The 22,661-nt window shown below is 40.5% G+C and overlaps 1 protein-coding gene across 2 annotated transcripts; it reads right to left on the bottom strand.

Moving 5' to 3' along the window:
* Positions 1 to 202: 202 nt before the first annotated feature.
* ccnjl (cyclin J-like) lies at positions 203 to 21,443 on the bottom strand. 2 transcript variants are annotated; one of them, XM_074648434.1, is made up of 6 exons: positions 21,077 to 21,443; positions 19,520 to 19,627; positions 14,971 to 15,181; positions 4,413 to 4,712; positions 4,130 to 4,289; positions 203 to 3,569 (listed from the first exon to the last, which is right to left on the bottom strand). In XM_074648434.1, the coding sequence occupies exons 2-6, from the start codon at positions 19,595 to 19,597 to the stop codon at positions 3,044 to 3,046; spliced, it is 1,275 nt and encodes a 424-aa protein (XP_074504535.1). In that variant the 5' UTR covers positions 19,598 to 19,627; positions 21,077 to 21,443; the 3' UTR covers positions 203 to 3,043. The 2 variants fall into 2 exon arrangements, with proteins under 2 accessions (XP_074504535.1, XP_074504534.1); XM_074648433.1 differs by having other exon boundaries at positions 19,520 to 19,630; positions 21,077 to 21,442.
* Between the last annotated feature and the right edge of the window lie 1,218 nt (positions 21,444 to 22,661).

The following is a 22,661-nucleotide window of genomic DNA, read 5'->3' as shown; positions in this document are numbered from 1 at the left end:
TACTGTTTAATGTGTTGCATTGACAGCATGTGGTCACAGCTGGAGGATTGTGTGTAAAGCCTGCAGGGCTCATCACTGGAGCTGCTGCATTGTCTTCCCCTTTTGAACCGATCGGAGCGATGCAGTGGAAACCATCGTTTCCCTAAAAGCTGCGGGCCCTTCAGCCGCATGCTCCCTCAGAAGAAACACACCCCTCACAAACTCAGTTCACTTGTGTGTTTATTTTTTCCCGTGGCACGTCATGATAAAGGAATTCCTTCTATCATTCGGTGTCACGTAAACCGAGACTACAAATCGGTACAAAATAATACAAAAATATAAATTGGAAGTTTTGTGGTTTCATTACTATCACATTAGACAAAGTGTTGTTTGGTGTGAGTGACGTCAGCACCTTTCACCAGAGGGGGAAAAAATGCATCTTTTTCTAGCTAAAAGACAAAAGCATTCAGTAATATCTATCACTCAAAGGAGGAGGCTGCAATATGCAACATATTCATTGTGTTCAGAGCCCACTGCCCTCTAGAGGAGACCAAGCTACAGCAAGTCACATCACACAATTATCAAAAATAAGTTACAAAAGATGAACCAGTGGTGTACACGAGACAGTGATGGCTGTGGTCAGTTTAAACAGAATAAAACAACGTATTGCACCTTTGACACCTCAGTGAGAAGTTGCTCATGAATTATGAGGAAAAAGAGCAAGTTGAACTCTAAAAACAGAAAAATCTAGTTCACACCAACGGCATTCATCACAAAAAAAGGTTTAACTAAAATACACTTAAAAGGAATGTAAAAAATATAACAAAACTGTACATGAAAGGGTTAAAACAAAAGGCATAGTATCATAGTTCGTATCACTGGAAAGAAAGCACATTAATGTGTCCTTTCAGTGGTGGGGGAACAAACAGATGTCTTGCTGTAAAAGGTTTGATGGTTTATGATTATTATAGTCTGCAGTTTCAGAAGGCTTCATGTAGTGTTAGCTGAGAAATGCACAAGTCTGACTATGAATTTAAGGTTCACAAACTGCTGAGGACAAGGCATGACATGGTGAGATGTCCAGTGTCGACAGCAAAACAGTTTTGATTCAGTCGACGTCGTCCCAGAAGTTTAGATCCACAGTAGAGCTGCGAGGGTTTAGTAGATTAACTCAGTCGAGTAACAGAAAAGCAATCGTTTTAGTCATTTTTCAAGTAAAAATGCCCCAAATTCTCTGCTTCCAGCTTCTCAAATGTGAGAATTTGATACTTTTCTTCATTATAATTGATAATGAACTGAATATTTTGGGATTTGGGATTTTTTTAAGGCATGTCATTTTTTTTGACAAAACCATTAATAAAGAAAATAATCAATTTGTATCATCCCTAATTCAGTCACAATTTAGTCAACAACATCCCAGATGTCATTTAAGGTATCACCCTGGTAACCAGTGGGCAACCCTTGTGACCGACACTGGGAATCTGGATGTGTTTATACGTTAACAGGAAGTGGAAGATTGGGGATTGCAGCTTTAGAAATCTGGGAAGCAATTACCGCCGACTGCCCACAGATGTTGTGTGAAACCAGTGACCACGAGGTTGCTCCACTACGATGCAAACAGATTCAGTTACTGACTTGTCAGCAGAGTATAGTCCAGTGATGAAGAAGGGGAATATTCCAGCCCCCACGGATGCTGCAATAGCATCCACTTTAAAGCATAAATAGCACAGAATAATGGGAAGGCTGCTAGTTTCAGCCTTGAAACCTGAGCCTGAATAAACAGTTTCTATGGACAAGTACAAAGAAAACTATAATTAATCAATGGTGTGTTTCTAAGTTGGAATAAAAAGCTACGCTATATCAAACAAAAAATGAAATAGAAAGAAATAAATGAGTCGTCATAAATAAAAGCTATGGCATGTTTCAATGGCATCATATTCAAGTAATCTTGTTCAAGTCCCTGATACTTAGTGGTTCATGTAAACATTGGAGTCATTAACACAGACACAGAACCAACAGTTCATAAGAAGGCAGCAGCAATTCATATGTACAATACACTAACTACGTCCACGTCTCCTTCACCATGCTGGTCCAGTCACATCAGTTTGTGTTAAATTCTTTGAGTGGTGCCGGAGACACTGAGATTAAAACTTTAGTATGACAAAGCCTGCAGCTGCCAGAGAGACACATTTTCACCTGGGTGTGTGTGTGAGGGCTCTGCCACAAGGCTGGACTTTGGAGATGGGAGAGAAGAGGTGTCGAGGACAGAGAGGAGGAGGAACGAAAAAACTAAACACTGCAGGCGTGTTCCAGCTGCGGACTTCACCTGCTGTGCTCAAAGCACTGGATTCTTCGTCCCATCTGAGGGCTTATGTGGCGAGGGATTCCCAGAGGGGCCCTTCACCTCCAACAGAGACTACAGCAGTTCAATATCAATGTTCGCTGACACAAACCAAAGTCAGCAACAAGCCTCTATTTCCTTCTTTTCTCTCTCTCTCTCTCTCTCAAATGATGGCTCAAGAATAAACACCAGCCAATTTTTCCTCTCTAAAATGTGTTCAATTTTTGGGATTAGAATTTTAAAAAAAAAATCATGTCAAGCAGCAAGATATCCTTATCACAGATACTTTGTGTTCTGTGCACTTCTAAAATTGGCTCAGCTATCACACGACTGAGAACAGGCACTGAATGAGGTGGGTGTTAGATCACACTGCTGCTTGCGTCTCATTCACAGTGATGACAGTCTCATAATAACACAGATTTAGAAAACCAGTTCAGAATATGGCAACAGCATTTTTTTGCAATGCCTCAGTATTTCAAGGTGGTGGAGCATTTGTCACGTCAGTGTGATGACTTCCACCGGGTCCGTCTTGCCTTTGGACCTCTGCTTGCGTTTGAGGCGTCTCTGTGTGAGGGACGGGGGAGTTGGACGAGCTGAAGGTGTTGCGGAGCTGACGGAGAGAGAGAGGAGGTCTGTGAAAGGATATTTCGGGGTAGGGAACTGGGTCGGAAGCATAGCGGTGCACTCCCGCAGGGGTTTGTGTTCCCTCTCCGTCTCCTGGCGTCACCTGTCAAAGCAGCCCGCTGTGAAAGTGTGATGAGCCCCCAGGTAGCCCCCGCTGTAGGCCATGCTCAGACAGTGGCGCGGCTCTGCAGCGAGGGCCATCTGCACAGAAATGGGGCCCTGGAGCGGCAGCGCGCGGGGCCCCGGCTGGAGACCCGAGGTCAGGCTTGGGTAGGAGGGGAATCCACCCACAGGAGTCATGGAAGGAGCCCCAGTTAGGAGACCCATCCTGTGGCTCTGAAGGAAGTCCTGAGACACGTTCACCACAGGCCCCAACACCTGGGAGTCGGCTAGCGCCTGCAGCTGGGACAGGGACGGGGAATGCTGGGAAAGGTGGGGGAAGCCGTCCGGCTGAAAGAGCAGCTGTGGTGTGGAGGAGGTGGAGGAGGAGGAGGAAGAGGCTGGTCTCTGGATGGCTGACATTGGAGAGAGGTGAGAGGTCTGGGGCTGAGACTGCAGAGAGGAGGGCCGGTGAGGAGGAGTGGATTTGGTCTTGTTGGCCTCCTTAACGTCATTGTCATGAGCACTGTGGAAAGGAAAGGCACACATAAAAAAAAAGATGATTCAACAAATATGTAGGCAACTAAATAAGAACTAAAACCATCCTTGCATTGCAGAGAGAGAGCAAAGTGTGTGCATACCTGAGGAAAAAACTGTCTGTTCAGATAAATCCATTAGCAGGGCTTTTTTCCCCACAATTAGTGTGAACATGTGCAAACAATTACGCACACAAATAAACACACACAGCCGCTCACCAAGAAATGTGCAACTTAATTACAGTTGTTAAACAACACAGCACTGAGGCTATCAGCTAGGATTATCAGATCTACAGGCTTCATCAGATTCAAATAACATTATAAGCCTGTACTGGTTTAAGCAACAGGCATTTTATAATCCAAAAACCATGGCAACCAAAAATATAGAGAGATGGGGGCCTCAATGTCATCTACCTTGTTTTGAGTTGCCCACTACACTTTAAGAGGCTTGTGTGCCAGCCTCGCTTTCTGTTAGACCTTATTTCTCTACTTTGTGTTCAAGTGTGTGTGTGTGTGTGTGTGTGTGTGTGTGTGTGTGTGTGTCCCTTACAGCAGCATGAGCTCAATGCACTGGGTGAGGTGGTCCCAGGTGTAGCCTGTTAGCAGATGCAGAGCAGTCGTCCAGCTTGGGGAAATCTGAAGGCAAATACGAGATGCTGCCACACACGCAGCAGCAACCTGGGATGGTCGGAAACTCAGGAAGGCGTGATCTAGAAGAACCCAGAGACAAGAATTTCATAAAATATTTCATTAAACTTACACTACAAGATAATAAATTCATGTCCGACAGCTCAAAGCAAAAGTCCAGTTCCGCGTTCCTCCTCTTAACCCACCTTGCAGCGAGACTTCCAGAAAGTAGTGAGTGTATTTGTCCATGAACGCCTTGGTCTTGGAGAGGGAGGAGAGGGGCCAGCCGTTGTATAGGTCGCCCTCCTGCACCGAGGCATGGAGGTAGTAGTCAATAAAGTGGGCGGGTGTGGGCATGCACAGATTCCAGCCAAAGGTCTCGAGCAGCAGAAGCTCCATTTTGATCAGATCCTTCTTGTTGAGAACCAGGTTCAGGCTGCACATGAAGCCCAGAGAGTTGAGCTGCTCCAGTTTGGGAACCCGGTCCTCCTTCTCCTCAAATTTACCTGGAAAGAAATGAAGAGATGCAGTGAGGTTACTGATCAGTTGTTTGGTGCAATTCATATATAAACTGACAGTTTGTGGTGACAAGGTGGGTCACCTCAGAAAGACAGACTACCCATACCCATGAAGATGTTGTTATTTGCAGAGCTAAAACAACAATCTGACAATTGACCAGTAGGAAATTAGTCTGCAACAATTCTGATAATCAATTTATCATTTAGGTCAATTATCAAGCAAAAAATTGCACACATTCCAGCTCCTCGAATGTGAGAACATCTTTTCTCTGTTTTACATCTTTAAAAAGTTAAAAAATTTTGAGGTTTAAGACTGTTGGTCAAACAAAAAAAATAATGTGAACCCATCCCCTCGGGCTCTGCGAAATCGTGACAGACATTTTTCACTATTTGACATTTTATACACAATTAATGTAAAAAAAAGTAATCAATTGATTAAGCGATAATGAAAATATTAGTTGCAGCCAATTTATTGATAAGATGTTTTTTTGGAGATCATAGAGGTCACACTTACTAGCAATTATAGCAATAAGCAAATTTGACAACTACCTGTAGATCTTAATATCTTTCAAGGGTCATTATATCTTCATCAAAACCAACTAGCTTTAAAAAAAGGAGGAATGAACATTTCAACAGAAAATGGTGTCTTGTTCAGATGATAAATCTTTGCTTTCTTTCAGTATTAAAATGAATATATTCTCATCTGTAGCCACATGGAGGAGGTTTATGGCCAGCCCTAAAGAGCCTTTACTCAAACTTCCACAAAGCCTAACAAGTGCCTGCTAAGCATTAGCAATTAAGCTGACTATTACTGAACATCTGGCTATAAAGCTGAGCTACTACACTAAACATCACTAAAGGCTTGCAGAGTGTGGGACACTTACTGTGGATTATAACACTTTCTATGAAAAACACAGTCAGCTCGATCCCTGATATTTCTGTCCCTCTCACTCACTCACTCCTGATCCTCAAAGACATTACAGCGGTGCCATTACGGTGAGCCCCCTCCCCATCCCAAGACAACCTCCTTTCCATGGCAACAGCCCCGAGGCCTCTGGGGTCTGGGGGACCAATGGAGAGGGGTGACTCTGCCTTTAATCCGAGGGTCCAACCGGCCTCCTCTGCTCAAACTTAAAGAATGAGGGCGAGGAGGTGTCAGGTTACTCTGATACAGGCTTCCCTCTGAAGCATGAGCCTTAGCTACACACAGCTTCAAGCAGGAAGACATTGTAGACTGACATTGAAACTGAACATTATAGCTCGGTCGTTACTGGATTTTTTAGGCTTATATCAATATTTGAGAACACAATAATGATATACAGGCATTTGGTCATTTTTTGGATAAAACGCTTGACAATCATTTTTGATAAAGTAACATGTTTAGCATTCAGCAACAGTATATAAACATTAAATAAATGGTTTATTAAAACACAACAATGTAGTAGTAAGCAGATAAGTCAATACATACGTGTTTATTAAAGTATAACTCCTCATGTGGGCACCCATAAGTGAAGGCTCGTGTGTAAACAGATAATGAATTGACAAAGTAAAATACAGTGTGTTATTTGCTGACAAATACTGTAAATTAATTAACACTTTACAACATCCTCATATCTGCTTACAGCTACATTGTAGGGTGTTACAGTGTTGTCAGAAATATCGACATATAAATACATACAGATACTGAATGCTTGAAACAGTTTCAATATTCCTTTTCCGCAGTATCGATACACGAGTACCAGCTGCGCTTTCTGCTCTCTCTTCTCTCCAATAGCGAGATGACACACATACTGCTATTTATCTTTTAATAAAAATCTAAAATGTTATGCTGTCAATGTTGTCAAATGTCCCCAGTGATATCGAAAATGGTATTGAATATAGATATTTTTCAAGGTATTGTATTGTATCGAAGTTAGAAATTCCAGTACAAACCATTTATTAAATGTTCATATACAGTTCATAAATGCTAATCAGGTAAAGGTAAAGTTGTTTTACCTTTGATAAAGATCCATTCTTTTATTGATATGTATGTTGACTGGGACATTTTACATTTGAAAAACAAACATATCAGTGCTGTCTGGTGGACAAACTATGTGATGCCAACAGTTTATAAATGACCTGAAACATATCTTTGGCATTTCTGTGCGGCTACTTCTTGTTATTTATCACAGCATATATGCCGATAGTGATATATCTGAAGTAAGATGATATTGATCAATATATTGGCCCGACTGATTGAACTCTAGCTCTGGGATTTGTCTAGCTCTACCCAGAATTATGTGTGGAAAGTATGGATAGCATGAGACCAAGTACAAAAGAAGCAAATAATTCTCAAAGTATTTAAACCTGATTACAAAAATACATTTGCAACAGCAAAGTAGGGCCTTAACAATTCATATAAACACACCAACAATGACTACTGCCTGCTGACAAAGTGCCACTTACCCGCTGTTGCAGAACTACTTGGCATTATATCCACCGGGTAGGATTATTAAATTATGTATCAGCTTTGTCAAAATATGCATTCAGTTGGGAATACAACAACCCTTCTGTTGGGGTAAATCTTGGCCTGTAATCTGAAACCATGGCAACCAAACATTAAAAATAAGGCTTTATTGGCTTTCCGAGCTGTGTTTAAAAGTGGATACTCCGAGCAACAATTGTCTGCGGTGCCTTTCATAGACCTCGTTTACCTCTTTATACCCACGTCTCAGTGAGTGGTGGTTCTTCCTGCCGAGTGTGAGTTTTACCACTCATGTTGCGACCCACCATTAAGCAAGGCAGGAGAGAGGAAGAGAGAGGGAATGGTTGAGAGAGCATGAGAGGAGGGATGTGGGGGAAAGGCAGCTCAACAGGCCAGAGGGGTAATTAGCAGAGAGGCAATAATGGGATCTCTCCAGCAGAACAGGAAGCACTGTGAAACAGGGCTGATTACACCCACCAGGGCTCGTTCCACAGCCCAGTCCACACTTGCCCCATTCTCTCACCCTCATATCCTCTGGATCAGGCCTCCGTCTGCTGCTAGACTGCTATGTCCACACAGACACTGCCATAAAAAGCCATCAATGCCCCCAATCTCCACACAACCCCAGCCTCTTTGATCTTAAGAGAGACACAGCAAGTCAATCTCCTCATTGTGCTCTGTGATTACTCCTCCGGTTTACTACTATGGGTGACTGGGCATATGAGAGACATAGGATGCCCAAAAGCTTTGAAAACAAATAAAACAAAGCACAGACCTGCAGAAGTACAGTATGATTAGAGCCACAAACTGGTTTGACTTACTGTAAAAAGAAGTGACTCCTGTATGACAAAACAGCGGTCTCATTCATTTCAATGAGTTGGCACAGCATGGGGTGCTGCCACAGCAAAAAACACAGGGCAGTAAGGCAGACAAGTTGATTCTAGTTCCACTTTATCTGCAGCACAACCCAACGTCAGATAACTAACTATTATATAATGTACATTATGCATTGATCTGTCAATTATTTTCTAATTTGATCGATTCCTTGTTTGGTCTTAATTGTGAAGAAATAGTGAAAACTACTCATCACATTTTCCCAGAGCCCAAGGTGAGGTGACGTCTTCATATTACTTGTTTTGTCATTAGAACACTCCAAAACCCAAACTTACTATCGTAGCGGACAGAAAGAAGAAAGGCACCTATTCACATTTGAGAAACTGAAAGAATATATTTTGGCTTAAAAAAAAAACTTAAACAGTAAGTATCAATCATCAAAATTGCTGGTGATTAATCTTCTGTAGATCCTATAATCCACTAATCGTCTCATCTCTTGTGCAAATATGTAATAAATAATACTATTCCATACTTAGGTTTGAGGGGCATAAACATGTTTTTCTACAGGAAAATAACCCTCCAAATTTACGCAATTTTTTTGCAAGGAAAAACCGGCATGGCCATTTTCAAAGGGGTGAAGTACAGCAGCACACTGACACACCAACAGCTGTTGGTGCCTGTTGGGCTTCAGTTTGCCATGTTATGATGTGAGCATATTTTTTATGCAGTACCTGTGAGGATTTCTGGACAATATCTGTCATTGTTTTGTGTCGTTAATCAATTTCCAATAATAAATATATACATACATTTTTATGAAGCAAGAATATTTGCTCACTCCCATGTTGATAAGAGTATTAAACACTTAACAAATCTCCCTTTAAGGTACATTTTAAACAGATAAAGGATTAAACACTATTAACTATGGACATCATGCGAATAAATCGCAATCAAATATTTTAATCGATTGACAGCCCTACTTGATAGTTTTCAATACTTCCTGTTACAGACTAAGTACTTTCGTTCAGTACCCAGCCTAATCCACCAACATACTGCACTGGTCAACCAAAAACATTAAAGTGCTCATACCACTCTGAATACCTTGTAGTATAATGCTATTTTACCATTTGTACAATCCCATCTCAAAACAAATATAAACCCTCATTCAGTGGATCAGTGTTTGAAAAGCCATTAAACTGGATTTCCTGATTTGTGCGTAATCTTCTCACTGATACCTTGTAGCAACAACACCAATGCAGCCCCCCTGCACTGTTCTACTGTTGTCAGTGTGAATGTGGCCTCAAGAGAGACGGTGCATTCCTCTCCTGTGAGTTCAGCCTACCTGGAATGCAGGCGGCTCAATGATCCTATCTTAAGTCAGCGAGCAGGGAAGGGAGATACTGATGAAGGAAAAATAAAAACAGCCTTCTTTTTCATCTACACCAAGTACCTTTCCATAGATTGCAACTACAGGGCACACACACAGGTGATGGTGATGATGAGAAAGGGTCAAGTAAACAGGGAGAAGTTAGAGGTCATGGGTCAGGGAGAGGTAAGGCCAGGATGCAGGGCCTCCTCCCAGGTGTGCTGTTTTGGGAAAGAGGTGGAGGTTGGGAGGGGCATAGAGTGCTAGGGGCGGTTAGGAAACCTGAGAGCTGTATCCTCACGCAGAGACAAAGCCCTCTGTTTCTGTAGCAGAAATCATGTAATTCTAGTCTATTCTGATCACTCCTCAAAATAGTTCCTCTCACAGAAATGTAAGTTAACCACAATCAATTTTAGGCTTTCACACAGTTTTGACTATCACCCTGCAACACAGCACCAGTGGCTAGTAATTGCTGAAGAAATCTAAATCCAATATAGATGTGGAAAAAGTCAACACATATCTTGAGACTAAAAGAAGCACAACTGGAAGAAAAACGGAGGAAAATTGACATCATACAAGACTCCAAACAGGCACATTGTAGTGGAGCTACAAATTAATCCAATACGTGAAAATAAAAAACACGTGTATTTTTCAAACTGTTTTCTTACGTTACATACTGCCCATCACTTAATGTTGATACTATCTTGCTAATAAATAGTTAAAGGACCAGTGTGCAACTGAATACCCCTCCCTTTCCAAGCGGGTCGGAGAACTACGGTGGCCTTCAGATAGAGTAAAAACATAAAAGGCCCTCTCTTGTCTTGTCTGTCAGTGTAGAAACATGGTGGTGCAACATGGCGGACTCCGTGAAGAGGACCCACTCCCTATGTAGATATGAAGGGCTCATTCTGACCTAATGAAAACACAAGGATTCGTAGCTTCAGGTGATTATACACTAAACATAGTTATGAAAATTATATTCCGTTTCTGCCAATAGATCCCCCGAAATCCTACACAATGGGATCTTTCAGTGAAAAAAAACAAACTTAATTTTCTTCCTCCTTCTCTACTTCTTTTTCTCCTCGACTTGACAGCCATGGAGGAATTTCCTCTGCTGTTTAAACTCCTTTTATTTGCTGGTTCATCTTTCATTGGGAGTGTGAAATTGGTCGCAGCTCCATCACAGAATCTCCGTGTTGCCACCCCTGGCCCCGGCAGTTAACACAATGTAGGCCCGGGCCGACCCTTGACCCCTGATGCTAATGCCTGGGTGACCAAGGAGAATCTTAGAAAACCCAGCCCTGAGTATGTATGCGTGTGTGAGTATGTGTGGTGTGTTTTGGGGGGTATCCATTGACTGGGGGTGTATAGCGCCTTGCCGTATGGGTAATGAGGGCTGGCTGACACAGGGAGTGTGTGGGCAAACAGAGCCTCAGGCCTTGCACAACAAAACACGAAATATGACTTCATTTGTGGATTACAATTACACACGAGCGCTCACATGAACATAAAGGTGAACTGGTGCTTTGGTAGCATCTGATGGTAATGAATAATATTAACTTTTTCAAACCCATCTGTACATCTCTACATAATTTCTTTAATTATGAGAGCTCCACAGCTCAATCAGAATTATTGTCAAACCTCTGAGAGGGGGATAACGGGGGAAGTGGGTTCCCTATTAATCTACATTTCAGGGCACCCTGCTGGGTGGTTCAGTTCTAACATGTCCCATTTTGCAGGCCACCACCTCTCCCTCCCTTTCTATCCTGTTTAACATCAGCAGCCGACCTGCCTTTGAAGTACCGCTCCACTCATTTCCCAACCCCCCAGGGACGTGGGGCTGCTTTTACTGGCCTCCCCGTCCCAGGACTGGCTCGCTCTGCATGTCCCTGACAAGGTGAGAGAATGAAGAGGAAACAGAGCCGGCAGCCAAAGGTAAAAGGACACCACCAGAGCCCAGTCGGTTAAATGGTTATGTGGCAGTAAAGCAGTGCCCTTTCAATGGGAAATTCTCTACTGGATTAATGTGAATCTTAATTAGATGATCGCAAAAAATATAAATATATATATCATAGATTCATCACAAGGTTGCCACAGCGACCATCTCCCCATTTAGCAATGTTAGCTTACAGCAAATCTCTACCACACAAGCCTGCACACACAACAACCTCCACCCCTCAGCCTCTGCTCCCCTCCCCCTCTCTGGGAAGGGTCTGGCTGCCTGGCTGGCTGTCCTGCTCGCATTGACGGGCTTTTGTTTGAGGCCTGACTCGGAGAGCATATGGCAGGTGCCCCTCAGCACACAGTTCCTCCCCACCCTGGGGCTCCGAGGCCCATCTAAGTGCAGTGTGTAGTCAATATGACCGAGCTTCTTGTGCGTTCCACAGGATGCTCTTTTTTTTGTTTGTTTAGAGACCTTTCACTGAATCAGGTTTACTGAACAAAATTAATTAAATCTAGTTTAAACAATAACTTGCAGAAATAAATACACCAAGAATTAAATGATCATAATCAAGAGCTAAACAACAAACTTAAACAAAATATATATATAATTAAAGAGTAAAACATTGTAACAATGTATACTAGCTGGCAGCAGAGGCACGTCCATGATGTCATTTACCATAACAAATAGCTGCAGTATGCAGAGCTCTGACTTCAGGGACCAGGATGTGCCAGGAAGACTGATGTGATCACTGCAGGACTTCATGGAATGTAACACAATAGAATCTTAACTTTAAGGATGTGGGCTGATTTTTAAATGGTAATATGCAGTGTATTCACATAGCCTTCACTGAAATTCACAATATATTCCCCAGGATTTCGGTTTCTTGGAGTAATTGGATTCTCTGGAATGAGGTGAGGTCTCTAAATAAGCTTCCAACAGCCAATAACACTGAAAAAGCGGACCATAATCTCACTCCTGCAAATGCAGGAGAGCTCATCCATGAACAAACACATGCACCCACAAAACACACACACAATAGAGTAACAGGATTAAGCATTGACTGCTGAGAGGCACAAAAGAGGTAGCGATTAATTAACCGAGTGTGGAAGCTAGAAAATTTTAAAGAAAGACAATGTATGTGCCTGTCAAAGGCAGGCAGTGGGACCTGGGGAGGCCGTTCAATAACTAGGCCAGATTCCAAAGCACCTCAGGACAGATAAAAACCCAAGACAACTTTGAATCAAACGCCCTTTCAAGCCTTCATCAATCATGGCTGAGGCTCCCTAGAGCCCTGGAGGAGTCAGAGGCAGGAGAGCAGAGAGAAGAGAGCCTGACTAACTGAGAGCCACAATCAAAAGATTCAATAGAAAACCAGATTAATCTATTAGAGAACAGACGAAGCACCTCTGTCCAGGTTGGCTTGATAATATTTATATCACTCCATGAGCAAACTCTCAAAAGCTATTCTTGGAATCTCATGAGATTGCTTTTAAATAAAACCTCTTTCAAGTCTCATATTCAAATTCATCCCACCACAGAGACTACTCTGATTGCAAAGATGGCCTGTGTGCGACTACGGATACACACACACACACGCATACACAGAGCCCTCCCAAGTGAGCGGGCCCTATTCCAGACTCCCACTTTGACGGCATCATTAGTCTAATTACCCATGATGCCAAGGGCTGCACTAATGTACAGAAAACCTCACAGTCTGTTAATCACAAGACAGACACAGAGACACTAATAACTACCACACAACCTGCACCATGCATCAGCAGGGGAAGAATGATTAACATACCTGCATTACACCAAACACACAAAGCCACTGTTTTATATTTCACAGCAGAGAAGCTTGTTGGTTACTACTGTAGTTATCATCATCACTTCTGTAGAAACACTCAAGGCTTGGGAAAGGAAGCAACTACGAGTAAAGAATAACATCAACCAGTCATCAGTCTAGTGAAGAAGAAATATGTATGTATTTAAAGCTTTAACTTGATCATTTTAAATCTGCACAGTGCAATCAACCAATTATGTCTTCAGTCAGACACCAATTTAAAGGATAATGCTACTGTTATTTATATTTTTTGTTAACAAATCCTATTTCCTTAGTCCGTCTCTCAATACGTTCCAACTCTCTATTCTGCCAGCTCAAAGCTCACTCAAACAGGAGGAAATTTGTCTGGGACCATTTTCAGCCGTGGATTAACCCACATGTGGTGCTCAGGTTAGTACTTACGGCAGCAAGACAGTTTGTAAGCGAACGAGTCAAAATAAACTACAGAGCCCATGTTCATCATAATGGCGGAACATGTCACCCAGTAAAATGTTGCGACACATTCATGTGTTTTTCATAGCTCTGGACAACAATGGAGCTGCATGCCACAGAGGAATAAACTAGCTCAGGCTTTGGCTACACAGGAAATAGCTGTTAGCAGGATCAAGTCATTGTTGGCAATAAGAAAAATATAGAATTCTTATTACCATCAATTAATACTAATTACTTCATGTATGAAAAAGAGCTGCAACGATTAAACGAGTAATCGATTTGTAGTCAAATATTAAATTAATCACTTAATACTTTGATAATAGATTAATTGGTTTGAGTATTTTTTTAAGAAAAAAAGTCTAAATCCTGATTCCAGCTTCTTAAATGTGAATATTTTCTGGTTTCTTTACTCCTCTATGAAAGTAAACTGAATATCTTTGAGTTGTGAACGAAAGAAGACATTTGAGGACGTCATCTTGGGCTTTGGGAAACACTGATCAACATTTTTCACCATTTTCTGACATTCTCTAGACCAAACAACTAATCGATTAATAACCGATAGATTAATCGACAGTGAAAATAATTGTTAGTTGCAGCCCTAGTATGAAAACAGGCTGATCGCAGAGAAAAAGTAGCCTGAAGACAAAATGCTCTTCCTATAAATCTGAGGATTGTGGGTAGGCTGTCCTCTGCAACAAATCACATGTTTTCAAAGACAGACAGTAAAAAAAGGAGAAAAGAAATCACACCTTTCATTAGAGGACATTTTGACCTTGGCAGGTGTGATACTGGTTCATCTCAAACTGACTGGATGGGACTAAAGTAACAGCCCCAGACATGTTATTGCAGCCAGGATCAAAGACATACGAGATGTTCTGTATACATGAGCATAATCCCCAACAGTTTCTCCTAAAACAATGGTACACTCATCCTACCACAATGGAAACATTGTTTTTCAAACCAACATTGCAGCTACAGTAAACTGTCGACACAGGCTATCAGTGGAGCTGGAAGAAAAAATACCCCCGTGGTCTCTTGAGCATGACTCAAATTAGCCTTGTTGCAGGAAGTGTTTCACCTTGTGCCATCTGTGCATAAACCACAGACATAGTCTCTCTCTTAGGACAAAAAATAAGCTCTTCTGCATTTAGAGAAAAAGTCAAAATACAATGCTTTTCATTAATCTTAGTAAAGTTACCTCTGTAGTAGATTTAGGTTTAGATTAAAACAATAAAGTTTTCAATACATCAATTTAAACACATGTGAGTCTTGGGAACATTTATTTAATGACCAACTCTTCATTTTCCTTCTTGTCAAGCAAAAAACTATGTAGCTGGATTTAGGGGAGGAGGTGGAAACCGGACTTACTAGCTAGAAGCAGACAGGAGAGGGCGATGACATAGAGCTGCTTGACGGCCACGTCGTAGTGGTCCATGAACAAGTCCAGCAGGTAGACGGCTAGGTGACGTGCTGTAGGACATAGCTGGTAGCGATTGCTCAGGATGGCCAACAAGTCTGCAAAGTACCGCCGCATGCCAATCTGCGGAGAGTGGGCTCGGTAGACCGGTAGCTTCAGCTCCTGGAGAGGGGGAAGAGAAAATGGATGAAAGGGGGGTGAGAGAGGCAGGGTGGGCAGGAGGAAGCGCTGGAGAGACGCGGGGGTTGTAAAAAAAAAAAATATGCATAATAGTGAGCCATGCATGTCCCCTGCTGACTGGGTTTAACTGCTGTCAGGAGAGCTGCTGTGTCTAAAATACTCAAAGAATAAAACTCCATTTACCGTCAGAAATTCTTGATTATGTTTCAGCCTCATTTCAATTTCATTTAATTCACCGTCGCTGCAGAGAAGAGGAGCTAATTTGGGTCATTGCAGGGGTCTCGGAGCAATGGGCTGAGGGTGATTGTGTGTGTGGTTGGGGGGTGGGGGGGGGCGGCATGGTTCCTCCAGTAGAGGTTGAGTAGTAGATAGGATTAGGTTTCACCCCTTGCACATCTCCTATTCATGTTCAATTAGCTGCATGTGTTTCAAAGTGGGAGGAAGATACTCGGGGGCATTAGCATTCAATCAGCCTCGGGTATCTTTACAATCAGCCACAGAAAACAGGAAAGCTAAAGGCTCCAGTTTCAAAATGTGCCTCAGAGAAGAAACAATAAACATTTAGAACTGGATATACTAACTCACGGCACATTCTTTCTCTGTATTTAAGCTGCTTATGTCAAAAATTGTTTTTGTTTTTCAAAAATGTTTTTGCGCTCTGTGAATCGGAGTTAAAAACAAGGGCTTTTGAGTTGGATTTAATAGGAGATTGAGGATTGGTAGATTAATCTTCTTAAATTCAAACAGCGAGGGGTCTTTACATGAGGAGAAATACAGAAAACATCCACATCATGTCAGGACTGTTGTTTAGGAACATCCCTGACTTGAGGCTAGCTCAAACAGTGGTTTTAAAGCTTCATATTTCAAAAGGAACTCATGCTACAGTCAATACTTAAAAATAACACAATTTGCCGTGAGGACAAATTGTACCGACGCTGTCAGCTTTACACAAAATATCAATTATTTATTTTGAGCTGAACTAAAACAACAACAATGCTCATAGTGACAATTCAATGGAATCTAAAAATAAACAGTACCCCCCTCCCGAATCCACATATCTAACACCCAGTGCCACAACCGACCATACCACCCAATCCTCCCACTGCTTCAGCCTCTGCCTCTGGTCCATCTGTCTGTCTGGGGGTACAAGGGCAGCAGGAGAATGGGGGTGGATGTGAAGGGTGGGGGGTGCTGGAGTCTGGAGGGGCTCCGGGGGGGTCTGTGTGGGGTGGAGAAGGTGCCTTTGTGGGGGACCCGCACCATAATTAAGGATTCCACAGCTGCCTCCGCCTGATTTGCATGTCTGATAATTTGCCACATGCTACACACCACAGCTATCTCCCACATCAGGGCATTACCACTGCAGCAAACGTCATTAAGGCTGGATGAGACTGTGGGGGAGCAGGCGCCATGCAGGAAATCTGAACGCTGTGTGAAGGCCTTTTTACACACAGCTCTGATACTCATTTCGCCATTCCTTTCCCTCACAAATTTTACCGTGCTTTCAGCTTACCCACATCTGAAAACATCCAGTTCTCAGAAGTTTTCGAACACTGTAAAGCATTTTTATTAAAATGTAAAGCAATCTGGTCTATTTAGATATCTTAAAAGAGAAAAATATTTGGGCGGCAACTGATCATTATTTAAATTTTCAATTAAACTGTTGACTGTTTTTCAGATTAATTGTTTAATTCATTCGAAAGTGACCCTTCAGATTGTTGTTTTTTTGTAGAGCTGCGACAATAGTCGATTAATCGATCGGGAAAAAATGTAATTGTCAACTATTCTAATAATTGATCAATCACGCAAGTCATTTTTCAAGCAACAATGCCAAATATTTAATGACTCCAGGTTTTCATATGCAGCTTTTCTTGATCTTACATTATAATATATACATATTGGGCTGGTCAGACAAAACATGACGTCGTCCCCTTAAGGATTTTGTGATTTTTCACTGATTTCTGAGGTTTTATCGACCAAATGATAAATCGATTAATGAAAACAATTCGTTGCAGATAGTTGTAGATAAGAGAAATGCAGGAAATCTTCACATTTGCGAAGCAGGAAACATTCAAGTGTTTGGCAATTTTTACTTGACAAATGACTTAAATGATTATGTGATTATCAAATTGTTTGTTATAAATATATAGTTATAAATAATAAGGCCAGTATGGGGTCTGAGAGCTTTCAAATTTATAGGTCCTTAAATACAAATGTTTCAGTCGTTAGTGCCAGGACACTGCTGTTATGATGAGAAGTAAATGTACGGTAAGCTCATAGCGGAGAAAAATCCAGCCTTTATTCTTCTGAGGAATGAAAAGATTGTCTTAAAAAGTATATGTACAGTATGAAACGAGAACGACTTATTGAGTAATCGAGTGAATTAAATCGATAATGAAAACAATCGATAGTTGCAGCCCCTTAATCGTGACAGAATCAAAAGATAGAGAAGCTGGAAAAACGCAGTTCTTAAATGGTCTATACACAGAGACAAATATAGAGTATGTTGTTTGATACAGGTGCCTAAATAAAGCCATCAACTCTAATCTTTTCATAACCTTTTCTAGTCATTTCTCGATTCACCATACGTGACTTAGCAGCATTTACGTCGTGGGCCTGTTGCTTGGGATTTTACCAAAATGCTGATATAGGGCAATCAAACCTAACATTAGACTGACTATCTCTCTCTCTCTCTCATTATAGTATATGAGAAACGAGTGGGTGTGTTGTTTAGTTTCCAGCTCTGCGTGCAGATTCTCAGCCTAATTGATGTCTCACTCTGAGTCAGACTGCCCTGCATGAGTAAACTGTGTGTAAATGAATGAATCATACACAGTACATAGGGCTCACAAACATCTGATCCACAATCTGATACACAGGACCACAATCTCTGGTACGTTCAGGCACCTGATATCTAAAACCTGATCTGTATTCATCTCCCTCAGCGTGAAGCTGGCAGCAGAGTCGCAGCCCGAAGATGCTAGTCGAGTGACAGATGTCTCCATTAAAGTGACACATGGGAAGAAATATGATCACGCTTCGAGGTTAATTAAGACATTTTCAATTAATGGGCCTTAACTCCTCCATGTAATCTAATTTAGATCATTTTTAAATAGACAACAGGGCCATGTAATTATATTTTCTTTCCAACTTTCAATACATTGTGCGGTGTATAATATGCTAAGATGCTGCTGTGGAATATCAACACAGGCCTACTGGTTCAGGCTGTCGTATTTGTAGGGCTGCAAATAATTCTTATATTCATCATCGATAGGGATGCACCGATCTGACTTTTTCAGCAACGATAGCGATACTTGGGCTTTGGGTATCTGCCGATACCAAGCACCGATTAGATACCAGTGTTTAATTAATAAGCTGCATGACTCACTGTGTGGAAGTGACTGGGCTCATTCTTGTATGTGTAAGGCATCAGGCTTAAGGTTAAACATCGCTTTCCTAACTTTGTAAAGCTAAATGTAACCAATAAATAGATGGATATACATTTTGTGATTTGTTATTTATTATTAAAATAAAATCATGTACGAGCAACTTGGTAAACAATCTTCAAAATTAACAGAAATTACAATTCAGGTGTAAACCTTTTTAATGCAGCAACAAATTGGTCAAAACTTAAACGGGAATTTAAATTCCAGTATATAATGTATATAGTATATAAACATAGAACTGAATTGAATAGCCCCATTGTCACCGATAGCTGATCCAGTTATTTGAGTCAGCCCGATATACGATCCGGTATCGGTGCATCCCTAATTATTGATTAACTTGCCAGTTAGTTTTCTCATTTCTAAAATGTCAGAAAATAGTGACAAATACAATTTCTCTCCACTTTCTATCAATCAATTATTTGGCTTCAAAAAGGCCGCAACTAATGATTAGTTTCATTATTGACAAATCTACTAATTATATTCTTGATAAATCGTTTGGTTTTTAAAATGCCTCAAAATTGTAAAAACAAATGTCCCATCACAAGTTCTATTTAAATGACTTGTTTTGTCAAAAACCCAAAGATGTTTAATTTGTTATGATAGGATTAAGAAAAAAAACAGAAAATATTCACATTTTAGAAGAATGAAACAGTTTGTGAATTAAGCTACTTAAATGATTAATATATTATCAGAATTGCTGCTGTTTCATTTTCTTTTGATTGAATGAAAAAGCTAGACAGACTTACTGGTTGTAACGTTTTTCCAATGTAAATATCAGGCTTTGTTAAACAGCAAAACAGTTTTCAGCTTACACTGTCAACAAAACAACAGATCCCCATCTAAAAGAAGCATTGCTCAGTAACAACAGACTCACCTTGATGCGGAGCGACTGATGGATATCTGCAGCTAGCTGTCCTTTCCACCATTGCAACTCCCTCTCCATCTTTCCCATCCAGAGGGGACTTCAAGGATCAAGTTTTACCTGCTGAGAGACACACATGTCCAAAATTAGTTCACTGTGGGGGCTGGGCTGAGACTGACGAGAATAACTGGAAAATATAGTTTTATATAGAGGAAAAACATCTGATACAAGAGAGGGTGAAGTTTAATTAAAGCAGACTCTATGGCATGCCAATGTTTTTAGCCCCCTTGTTGTACAGCTGACTCCCAGAAAAGTTCCTTTTTGTCCCCCCATTTGTCTTTAGATAGTTCTCTTTTAATGCAAATTTTAGTGCTTTTAGTGTTTGTGAATTGTATTTTATCTCTATTTGTGTCTGTGTCTGCAACTTTGTGTTCTTGCTGCTGACTGTCTTGGCCAGGTCTCCCTTGGAAAAGAGGTTCTTAATCTCAATGGGACTAACCTGGTTAAATAAAAATAAAAAATGTGTTATTATTTATATAAAATAAAGTTATTCTACAAATTTTCACTCAAATTAATAATAGGATTTAATCAACTAAAATGCTTGTGTTTGTAGGGAAAATAAAGCCATGTAAAAAGTGATTTGTAGAGAAATAACAGTGGTTTAGCTATAAAGTTTGTGAACACCCCATAGCAATCCATGAGTAAAAGACTGTTAGAGAAAAACATCTGATACAAGACAAGTTTAATTAAAGTTATTCTACAAATGTTCTCACTCAAATTAATAATAGGATTTAATCAACTTGTGTTTGTATGGAAAATAAAGTGATTTGTTAAGAAATAGAGTGGTGTAGCTATAAAGTTTGTGACCACCTTGCTAATCCCATAGCAGAGGTCTCTCTCCCTGCATAGGCCAGTTTCTGACCAAAGTACTTTAAAGACATAAAACAGAGCAGACAACAAAATCACACATATCCACAGACATAACATCCATGAGTAAAAGACTGTTAGAGAAAAACATCTTATACAAGACAGGGTGAAGTTTAATTAAAGTTATTTTCTCACTCAATGTAATCAACTAAATGCTTGTGTTTGTACGACCAAATAATATAAAGCCATTGAAAAAATAAATGTGATTTTGTTAAGAAATAGAGTGGTGTAGCTATAAAGTTTGTGACCACCTTGCTAATCCCATAGCAGAGGTCTCTCTCCCTGCATATAGGCCATTTTCTCTGCTCGGGTATTTAAATGGCTTCAGTTTAAATGCCTGCTCGACCACGCTGTAGGTCAAATGAATCAAAGCAGCCTTTCACTGGTGTAATATCTCACACGTTTCTCACGTATAAACCAGAAATAACCCTCATAATCTGTAGTTTATCATTCACACAGTGCATCAGTCTGTAGCACCACGAGTCAGCGGCCAAACAGTGAGGAGCTACACAAGTTATATATCGGTTTATAACAAACAAACACGCTGCGATGAAACTACAAAACACGGTTGATGTGTCCAACACGGCAGCTAACCTGGTGAACTTTCCCCTGGTTATATTATATTACATGTGTCCTACTCACCGCTTTAGACGGGAATGCCCCCCAGACCCAGACCCCTTTGTCTCAGTCCGACATCCTGAACCACACAACTCCTCTTCGGCTTCAACTTTCACAGAAAATAACCTCTGTTTCTGGGTGAAAACACAGCCTTCAAATCCGCTGGTAAGTTGATAGAAACAAGCAGCCAGCAGCCCACCAGCTAAATCCCGGCAACAGGCGTCTGGTTGCGCCGTTTTACCCCCAAACTGTTTACACTTTTCTTCCGAGAGGTTTTTTCTGTCTCTCTCTCTCTCCGGTAGCTCCTGGTAACAAAGTAACGTCCTCCTCGGCTGCACCAGCTGCTGCTGTTTGCGGTGCGAGGCTCGTGAGCTTCGACGTGACGTAAAGGGCCCCTCCTCCAGGTCTGGGAGTTGTAGTCCTTTTAGTCTAGAGGTCAGGGTCGGAACTACAAAAAAAAACACACATGCTCACGAAACTGCTTCATTTTATTTTTATAAAATTAACATGTGAATTATATTTAATTTTCTTTTTTTCATTATTGAGTCATTTTAGGCAAGGCAAAGCAGCTTTATTTGTATAATTTGTATATATAAATATATTTGTATATTTATTTGTATATTTATTTTTGTTTATTGCTTATTTTGTGTATTGTATATTCTTAAAATTTACATTTTTTTTAATTCTATTTTATTCTAACGTTTTTATCTATTTTGTTATTATACTGTTTGACTTGCACCAACATAACCAAAGCAAATTCCTAGTGTAAATCTCTTACACCTGGCAATAAACACAATTCTGATTCTGATTCTGATAGCACATTTCAGCAACAGGGCAATTCAAAGTGCTTTACATAAACATTCAAGAACATTGCGACAAATTGCAAAAGAACATTAAGACATAATTAAAACAGTTATAAAAACATTAAAGATTAGAAAATAAAACAAGCTAAAAATAAAAGCTAAGATCAAAGCTAAAATAGAATATAACACACGAGAGTAAAAGTTAGTGCAGTATAAGATCATTATTTGATTTGTTAAAAGGCAGCCGCAAACAAGAAGGTTTTAAGCTTTGATTTAAAAGAACTCAGAGTTGGAGCGGTCCTGCAGGTTTCTGGGAGCTTGTTCCAAATATTTGGTGCATAAAATTAAGTTCTATTGTTATCTTAACGTACTTATAACGCATTATTATAACGCACTTTTCACTGGAACCAAGCTTAATTTTATTTTTTATACAACATGTCAATTATATTTAATTTTCTTTGTTTCATTATTGACTCATTTTAGTTCTATTATTATTATAACGTCCTTTAGTCTACAGGTCAGTGTCAGAACTACAAAGAAAACACACATGCTCACAAAAGTGCTTCATTTTATTTTTATACATGTGAATTATATTTAATTTTCTTTGTTTCATTATTGACTAATTTTAGTTCTGTTATTATTATTATAAGGCACTTATTATAACACACTTTTCACAAGAACCAAGCAAAATTGTATTTTTCACTATTTTCTGACATTTTAGAAATGAGAAATCTAACTGGCAAGTTTATCAATAATTAGGGATGCACCAATACCAGATCGTATATCGGGCTGACTCAAATAGCTGG

The sequence above is a fragment of the Sebastes fasciatus genome, chromosome 10, assembly GCF_043250625.1.
Source record: "Sebastes fasciatus isolate fSebFas1 chromosome 10, fSebFas1.pri, whole genome shotgun sequence".
NCBI lineage: Eukaryota > Metazoa > Chordata > Actinopteri > Perciformes > Sebastidae > Sebastes > Sebastes fasciatus.
This window is presented reverse-complemented; position numbering and strand designations above follow the sequence as displayed.